This window comes from Arachis ipaensis, chromosome B06 (assembly GCF_000816755.2).
Source record: "Arachis ipaensis cultivar K30076 chromosome B06, Araip1.1, whole genome shotgun sequence".
Lineage (NCBI taxonomy): Eukaryota > Viridiplantae > Streptophyta > Magnoliopsida > Fabales > Fabaceae > Arachis > Arachis ipaensis.
In genome coordinates this window covers 87,669,282-87,678,156 of record NC_029790.2, presented here as the reverse complement: position 1 = coordinate 87,678,156, position 8,875 = coordinate 87,669,282, and the positions used below count along the sequence as shown (strand labels likewise).

At 33.5% G+C, this 8,875-nt stretch overlaps 1 protein-coding gene across 5 annotated transcripts; it reads right to left on the bottom strand.

The window, feature by feature from the left end:
* On the bottom strand, positions 1-8,372 carry LOC107604635 (heme-binding-like protein At3g10130, chloroplastic). 5 transcript variants are annotated; one of them, XR_002348927.1, is made up of 10 exons: positions 8,002-8,372; positions 7,813-7,899; positions 7,622-7,692; positions 7,040-7,141; positions 6,810-6,914; positions 6,266-6,401; positions 3,137-6,178; positions 2,800-2,969; positions 360-469; positions 1-250 (listed from the first exon to the last, which is right to left on the bottom strand). XR_002348927.1 is itself a non-coding variant. In XM_021104581.1 (8 exons), exons 1-7 carry the CDS (start codon positions 8,213-8,215, stop codon positions 330-332), a joined length of 855 nt encoding a protein of 284 aa, XP_020960240.1. In that variant the 5' UTR covers positions 8,216-8,367; the 3' UTR covers positions 1-250; positions 328-329. The 5 variants fall into 5 exon arrangements, 3 of the variants coding, with proteins under 3 accessions (XP_020960240.1, XP_016161748.1, XP_016161749.1); XR_002348926.1 differs by having other exon boundaries at positions 2,800-6,178; XM_021104581.1 differs by lacking the exons at positions 2,800-2,969; positions 3,137-6,178 and having other exon boundaries at positions 328-469; positions 8,002-8,367.

The following is an 8,875-nucleotide window of genomic DNA, read 5'->3' as shown; positions in this document are numbered from 1 at the left end:
TTAAAGCATATGAAATTGGTATATTCTCCATATATTTGATTCTAAAATTTTCAATCTCAGTATATTTACAAAAAGGCAAGCATCAACATGACTTCAAAGATCTTGTTCCCTCATGATGCTAACTGTGTTAAATTTTACAACTTATAATAGGAATGGTAAATATTCAAGTTTATTCCTACTCATCTTTCCGTTCCACCTCCAATGCCACTTCATTGCGCCGTTGAAATGGTAGGGTAAATGGTGGATTGTACTGCAACCAAATGAAAGAATAAACGACATTAGAAAAAAATGGGGATAACAGATATTCAGGTAAGCCATATCAGAAACCTTTAGCCTAAGGTTTGCAATAAGCATCTCACTTGTCCAACTTCTACTGAACTTCCCTCTTTAATTTTGAACTGTCTGTCACTTTTCAAGGCTTCGCGTAATTTCAGTTCACGATGCTTGACTTCTTCATCATTCACAAAACCTTATTCAAAGCAACGGAAAGAAAGTTATATATTTGAGGATATTAAATGAAATGCAGACATGATATCCATTTATGTTGCATATAAATATGTAGAGTATGATATTAATAATGCTACATATTTGTAAAACTTTATAGAATTTTCATGATTTTGTTTCATAAAAATAAATATCTAGATATTATGATGGAGAAGTCTAAAAGTTAAGTAAATAAATTAAGTACTAGAAATATTTAAGATTAGTATCTAGAAATATCTAGGTTAATATATGGAAATATCTAAGATTTGGAATTATCTAGAATTAACTTATGGAGTTATAGGCCATCATGAAGTTCATTGTAACTAACTAACAAACATATCAAATTTCACTAGTCTTTGTACTCTCTCTTTAACGGTTTAACCCATCAATAATATAACTATCAAATTTCTCAAACCATTTATCTAAACTACTTATTCATCAAAACTATCCTTGCTACAATATTTAAGTCCATAATACACTAAACCAACATCAAACTATTTCATAAAACTAACAGTGACATCAAAGCTACGTTCAATCATCTATTAGATATAGAATCTCTCTTCCTAACCCATCAACTATACATATCCACCACATTATAACTCATTCAAAAAAAATTCTCCATAATCATGACTATCTCAACCATCAATATTCCTGTGTCCATATTGTCAGAAGATAATTATGAGGACTGTCATTCTCAAATAAAAACTTTTCTATAAGCACAAGACTTGTGGGATGTTTTCCACGAAGGGTTCATTATGCTAGAGACTTAAGCAACACTTTTTGCTGCTTAAAAGAAAAAATTGAAGGAAGAGCAACAAAGAAATTATTTTGCTATATACTTCTTCCAACAAGCTGTAATGAAGACAATCTTCTCAAGGATAAGAGGAATATCATCAGTTAAGGAAGTGTGAAAAAATTTGGAGCAAGAGTTCAGAGGCGATACAAAAGTACACATAATCCTCCTCCAATCTTTAAGGAAGCAATATGCAAATATGAAAATGAAAGATTCTGAGAAAATAAAAAGTTATTATACAAGATTAATGAGCTTAGTAAGTGAAATGAAAGATTATGGAGATGACTTGTCCGATAAAAAGATAGTGAAAAAATACTCATTAATTTGCCTTCCAAATTCAATCTTAAAGTGTCTACAATTGAGGAAACTAAGGATTTATCAATTCAATGCTAATAAGCTCACTATATGCTTTTGAACAAAGACTAGCAAGTTGAGATGATGAAGATTCAATAGAAGATGCATGATCCAGCATGTCTTTTTCTGAAATAAAAACAAACCTTCGATCCATGCCTAAAAAGAAAGGGGTAGGTAATACGTCATATAAAATCAATAGATTCATGATAAAATCCCAAAATATATTTTTTTATTACAATTTTTTTTTATAACGGAATGGAGGAGTTGGGATCAAATGGTATAGTTTTCTTTTGTTGGTAAATTGGAGGATTAGAAACATGACCTAAGCTCAATATAAAATCTCAAAATCTAAATAAAAAAGAGGAGAAAAAAGACAAGCAAATTCTAGAAGTTCTGACACTTCTAGAAAAATAGAAAATAAAACTGAAAATAGGAAATAATATTCTTCTTGTGGCATATACAAAAAAACCAACCACCTAGAGAAGGATTGTTGGCACTGTAGAAAATCACAGTGCTGCAATTGTAATAGGTTTGGACATATGGAGAAAGACGGTAGGATGAAGATCAATCATCATGCAAAATTCTCTAAAGAAAAGGAGGGAGAAGAATGCTTATTCTATGCATCATCACAAGAAAAGTGCAAGAAGAAAGATGACATATGGTATCTCGATAGTGGTTGCAGTAATCACATGACAGGTGATCAAAGCCTATTCAGTGACATCAATAAATCTGTTCGATCTGGCATTAGACTTAGAGACAGAACGATCATGCAAGCGAATGATAAAGGTACAATCGTCGTCCACACTAGATAGAAACTAAGAATATTCATGATGTTTTATTAGTTCCTAAACTAGTACAGAATCTACTTAGTATTGGCCAAATGATGGAGAAAGGTTACATATTACACTTTGAAGAAGACTCATGCACCATAAGTGAAAGAAAAACTAAAAGACTTCTAACAATCGTCAAAATGAAAAATACGTGCTTTCCACTCAAATGGAGTTATATCATAGAAACTGCATTAAAGTCACAAGAAGATAATTCATGGCTGTGGCATCGAAAATTTAGTCATTTTCATTTTCATGGATTAAAGTTGCTACATCAAAAGCAACTAATGAAAGATCTACCAAGTATCACATAGATTAATCAACCTTGCGAAGGATGCTTACTTGGAAAATATCGTCAACCATTTCCTTCTAGAAGAGCTTGGCGAGCCAAGGAGATGCTTGAATTAGTTCACACTGACATTTGTGGTCCGATGAAGACTCCATCACTCAATAACAACAGGTACTTCATTCTCTTCATCGATGATTATACTAGAATGACGTGGGTATATTTCCTACGTGAAAGATAAGAGGTTTTTAGCATTTTCAAGAAGTTCAAGCAACATGTGGAGAAGCAAAGTGGTCGTAGCATCAAGGTATTTTGTAGCGACAAAGGAACTGAATACACTTTCAAAGAATTTAATAAATTCTACAAAGAAGAGGGTGTCGAGCGTCAACTCACAGTGGGATATGCTCTTGAGCAAAATGGAGTATATGAGAGAAAAAAATAGAACTGTGATGGAGATGTCACGCTTCATCCTCAAGGAGAAAAATCTGTCAAACATCTTTTAGGTAGAAGCTATTTACATAGCAGTATACCTACTAAATCGTTGTCCCACTAGCGCAGTAGACAATAAAACTCCAATCAGAGCATGGAGTAGACAAAAATCTTCTGCAAAGCATCTAAGAGTCTTTGAATACATATGCTATGTCCACATTTTCACACAAAAAAAAAAGCAAGCTTGATGAGAAGACAGAGAAAGAAATCTTTCTTGGGTATAGTACACAATCAAAAGGATATCGTGTGTATAACTTGCAAACGAAGAAACTCATAATCAGTCGAGACGTGAAGTTTGACGAAAGTGTTTCATGGAACTGAGAAGATGAAAAAGTCGAGAAAGAAAGCATTGAAATATCACAACAATCACCTACAAGACTAGAGGAACAAAAACGTGAAGAAGCAAGCACAACTACTCCAACAGTAGAAGCAACCACGGATTCTCCTAAAAAAAACTAAGCCTCTACAAGATGTATATGAAACATGTAATTTTGCTAAGATCGAGTCTAAAAGCTTTGAAGAAGCAGAAAAGCAAGAAGAATAGAGAAATGCTATGGTAGAAGAAATCAAGATGATTGAGAAGAATAACACATGAAAACTGGTAAATTGCCCTTCAAATAAAGATAACATTGGAGTCAAGTAGGTATACAAGACTAAGCTCAAACTCGATGGATCTATTCAAAAGCATAAAGCAAGGCTCGTAGCTAAAAGATATGCACAAATTTCTGGAATAGATTACATAGAGACATTTACACCTTTATCTCGTTTAGATACAATAAGGGCGCTCATTGCACTAGTCGTACAAAAGCTATGGAAGATCTATCAACTGGACGTGAAATCTGCCTTTCTGAATGGAGAACTGGTGGAAGAAGTATATGTTGATCAACCACAAGGGTTCATTATAGAAGGATATGAAGACAAGGTGCTAAGACTAAAGAAAGCACTCTATGAACTCAAGTAAGCTCCGCAAGTATAGTACAGTTGAATTGACAAATATTTCACTGATCATGAATTTAAAAGTAAAAGTGAGCCTACACTCTACATCAAGGTGCAAGGTAATTCAAACACTTTCATAATTTCTTTGTACGTGGACGATCTTATCTAAATAGGAAACAATGAGACTATGATCAGAGAATTCAAAAAAAAAATGAAGCAGACATTTAAGATGACTGGTTTAAGATTGATGCACTATTTTCTTGGCATTGAGGTAAACCAAAATGAAGATGGAATTTTCATCTCGCAAAAGAAATACACTCAAAATTTGTTACAAAAGTTCAAGATAAATAATTGCAAAGCACTATCTACTCTTCTAGTCTATAATGAGAAATTACAAAAACAAGATGGATCTAGAGAGGCAGATGTTTCGCAATACAGAAGTCTCATTGAAAATTTCCTTTATCTAACTACCGCAAGACCTAACATTATGTATGCAACAAGTTTACTATCAAAATTCATGCAAAAGCCAAGTCAGAAACACTATGGGGCTACAAGAAGAATCTTAAAATATCTAAAGACACAAAGTATTATGGCATTCACTAATCTACCGAAGATCCAAAACTACTTGGATATATCGATAGTGATTGGGAGGATCAATTGACGACATGAAAAGCGCTTCTCGATATGCATTTATACTAGGATCTGGATTCTCTTGGGCATCAAAGAAACAAGAAATTGTGGCTCAATCATCTGCTGAAGTTGAGTATATTGCAGCCGCAAATGCTATTAGTCAAGCAATATGGCTAAGGAAAATATTCGAAGACATAGGAGAGCACCAAAAAGAACCAACAACTATGTTGTGCGACAGCAAGTCAACAATAGCAGTGGCAAACAATCCAATCCATCATTATAGGACCAAGCATATAGCTATCAAGTATCATTTTATACGAGAAGCTATATTGGAGAAAAAGATAAAGCTCGAGTATTGCAACACAGATGAGTAACTGGCAGACATCTTCACTAAGGTACTACCAAGATCAAAGTTCAAACTATTTCAAGAGATACTTGGAGTTACACAAATGTACATTACGGAGGAGTATTAATAATGCTACACAATTGTAGAATTTTCTAGAATTTTTATAATCTTGTTTCATAAAAATAAATATCTAGATATTATAATGGAGAAGTCTAGAAGTTAAGTAAATAAATCAAGTACTAAAAATGTCTAAGATTAGTATCTAAAAATATTTAGGCTAATATCTAGAATTATCTAAGATTTGGAATTATCTAGAATCAACTTATGGAGCCTATAAATAGGTCATCATGGAGTTCATTGTAACTAACTAACAAACATATCAAATTTCACTAGCCTTTCTCCTCTCTCTTTAACCCATCAATAATATAACTATCAAATTTCTCAAACCATTTGTCCAAACTACTTATTCATCAAAACTATCCTTACTACAATATTCAATTCCATAATACACTAAACCAACATCAAACTATTTCATAAAACTAACAATGATTTACTTAATTATTATAACTCAGTGATTAGAGAAAACGAAGAGTCGTCGTGCCCAAGCATTCAAACATTTCATTGAAATACAAATGGAGCACAATCAGATGAAAATACACACATCATACACGCATAAAAATATGCATGTGCTCTAGTAAACCAAATTGCAGATTTGGGGTTTCTCCTAAAGTTAATTATCTGCAGTGTTAATAACTTCCAGCATCTAAAATCCAAAGACTCGCCAACAAGAAGAAAAAAAGTTGCATACATATAGATGAAAGAAGAAAACTATTTTCTGTTATGTTTAAATTATACAATACATAGCCTTATTTATAGGCACAATTTAGAAACAAAAAACAGTTCATTACAACTCATTGAGTTGTTTGAAAGTGTGCTGAGTTAGTTGTGCGAGTGGGGCAAGTGGGTGACTTAAGTTGTGATTTACAGCTCCTTGTATGTGCAAGTAGATGTAGTGCATGTAAGTGAGCTATGAACTGTAATTACAGCTCATTAATCTAATGTTTCAAAACATACTATTTATAAAAAAAATACATAAAAGAGGCAATTAAGCAATAACACACCTGAAAATGAAACTACAGCAACTATTTTTCTGGGGATCTCTTTAATCATCACAGAGGAGTCTCTAGGCAGTGGCAGATCAGCACCATATTTTGATGGCATGACAAAAGACATTTTCCATTTATCTGGATCTTCTGACTAAAATAATTCCATTGTTACAATGAAACATCATAAAATAAAACTATATTCAATAAATACTAATATAACAGCATTAAGTTTAAACTTTCTAGAAGATAATATAACAAAAATCCACGTTGTTAACTGTGAGGAAATACTAGTACACTACTACAATGGAAAGAACAACATTGAACCCATGACCTAAAGGAAAGATAAAGCTAAAAAGATGGTGTCCAAACGGGATAGTTATAGTCAATTTCTAAGACAAAAACAGGATAAACTTATCCAAATTGCTGATCAATGTTTGACTTATGCTTTATTATACTATGAACTAACCTTGCTGGAATGCAAACAGCAATCATTAACCAAAGATGAAGGCTTCAAATGAGATATTTCACAAAATTTAAGACAATGTATTATTGTATATACCTTTGTTGTTAGCACAGGGGTAGTCATCTCCATTTTAACCCCATCCGACGGATTCTTAGTTGTAATCACTGGTGTAGTCATCTCCATTTTTTCCTTTCTTGTATTCTACCATCAGAACGAAACAGCTCACATCTATCACTTAGCTCCTCTCAAAAGAAGCACAAGTAATCAAATGCAACTATAAAATTAATGCAAGAATATAGTAGTAGAGTTGTAAAATGTATAATTACCTTACCGAAGAGGTACTCAGCTAGGACATTAAAGGATTGAGAAGAACCATTGAAATCAAAGCCAGTCTTCCCAGGCATTGTAGTCTCTGCCACAAAATAATGCTGCAAAGATGCATTGTCAGTGATGCAAAAAATAATGTCAAAATAATGTCATTGCAATGTAATTGCAAGCGTGAAGGAGAGCATGTTTAGACAAGTTGAAATAGTTTGTCATTTCAATGTAATTGCAAGCGTGAAGAAGAGCATTTTCAGACCAGTTGAAATAGTTACATGGACTGCAATACTTTTTGATATGGAAATGGGTAAGCAGGATGCTGTTCGACACATTTAAAATATTTTATGTGAAAAATATATTTATAGCACTCTGGTACGCAGAAGAATTATGAATTAGTTTTCATGAATTGGTACGCGGTAAGTCACCTAATTGGTGAGTTCATGTAACTATGGATATTACCCAATCACACACCGCATACCACATGTAATAGCCTAGAAGCCTTAGACAAAGAAAGCACACGGCGTAGAACCAGAACCAGAACCAGAACAAGAACAAAACATAAGAAAATACTAGTGTGTATAGTATACCTCAACTTCCCGGATCTCATAGAAGTCCGTTCTACTAAGAACTTTGAAGTTGAGAGTCTCAAGGTCGGGAACTACACCGAAATAACAATCAATTAAAATCAAGAAGTGAATTGAATCGAGAATGAAGTTTAAGCAGAATTCACACAAAAACACAACACAAGAGTAGTAGTAAGTAGTAACCGTTCAATTACCTGCCATGAAGGCCTCCTCGAGCGTGCGGCTTTCAAATCTTTTAGGAAACACGTACTTTGCAGTCTCAGAAGCCACGTCAGCTATAACTGCGCCACATATTAAATAAATAAGAAAAAAGCAATAATATTGGGATCGGAGAGTGAAGGAGAAAAGGAAGAGTAGAAGAGTTGTTAGGAATTTGTTTGAACATTTACGTCGCTGGGAGAGAGAGGTAGCTTGAGAAGCAAGGGCGAAAATGAGTGAGACTCGTGTTTCGAAGGGCGAAAAGGAAGTAGTTGTAGTTGTTCGCTGCCTCTTGCTGGAAGAAGCAGAGTTGGTTATAATTGAATTCGAGGAGCGGTTCTTGGCTTTCGTCGGAATCGGGAGGGGCAGAGAAACCGTAGGGTTGCAAAGGGGAACCATGGTGCTTTTCCAGACACAGCTTCTTCTATTTTGAATTTCTGTTGTTCAGCGACACACTGACACAGCTCAGATAATTTTGGTCCTCAGGTTGTTTATTTTTCCCGGCACAATTACACGTATTCCGCATCTTTGACAGATATATTCACGATTAATATTGCAGCAAAGGAAAAAAAAATTAGTTTTCTAAAATATTCGAAATTCAAATTCAATATGAATTTATCAGTTATCACAGAACATACTAAACTTTGTTTAGTAATTAACTATAATATTAGCTGGAAATCTGGAATTAACTGTATTATTTATTGGTAATTCGCAAATGAAAGCAAATAATATTACTTATAATTTGACTAATAAAAGAGCCCTATTTTATTTACGGTGAATTCTCTAGCACCCCATCTATTTGAAGCTTATATCGTATGAACGTCATCCTTTCTTATGTGTCCAGCTCTAGTGATTTGGTTTATTTACTCATCACTGTTTTATAATATTAATTATCGTTTAACCACTTCCATCCATCGTAACAGTTATTCCGTAACTATATTTTTTAACTCTAGTTCCAAATTTCAAACTTTCAATTAATATCATTGTCTCAGGCTCATAAACTACGTTAAATGATATTGGGAGAGAGATTAAATTAAATTTTTATATTATATTTGATAT

What these genes read in the sequence shown, in the direction of transcription:
- LOC107604635 (XM_016306262.2), bottom strand. Translation starts at nt 8,215, where the DNA reads ATGGTTCCCCTTTGCAACCCTACGGTTTCTCTGCCCCTCCCGATTCCG. An exon ending in ATGAGATCCGGGAAGTTGAG is followed by an intron (nt 7,142 to 7,621) that starts GTATACTATACA and finishes GCATCTTTGCAG; the next exon opens with CATTATTTTGTGGCAGAGAC. An exon ending in CTGAGTACCTCTTCGGTAAG is followed by an intron (nt 6,915 to 7,039) that starts GTAATTATACAT and finishes TTCTGATGGTAG; the next exon opens with AATACAAGAAAGGAAAAAAT.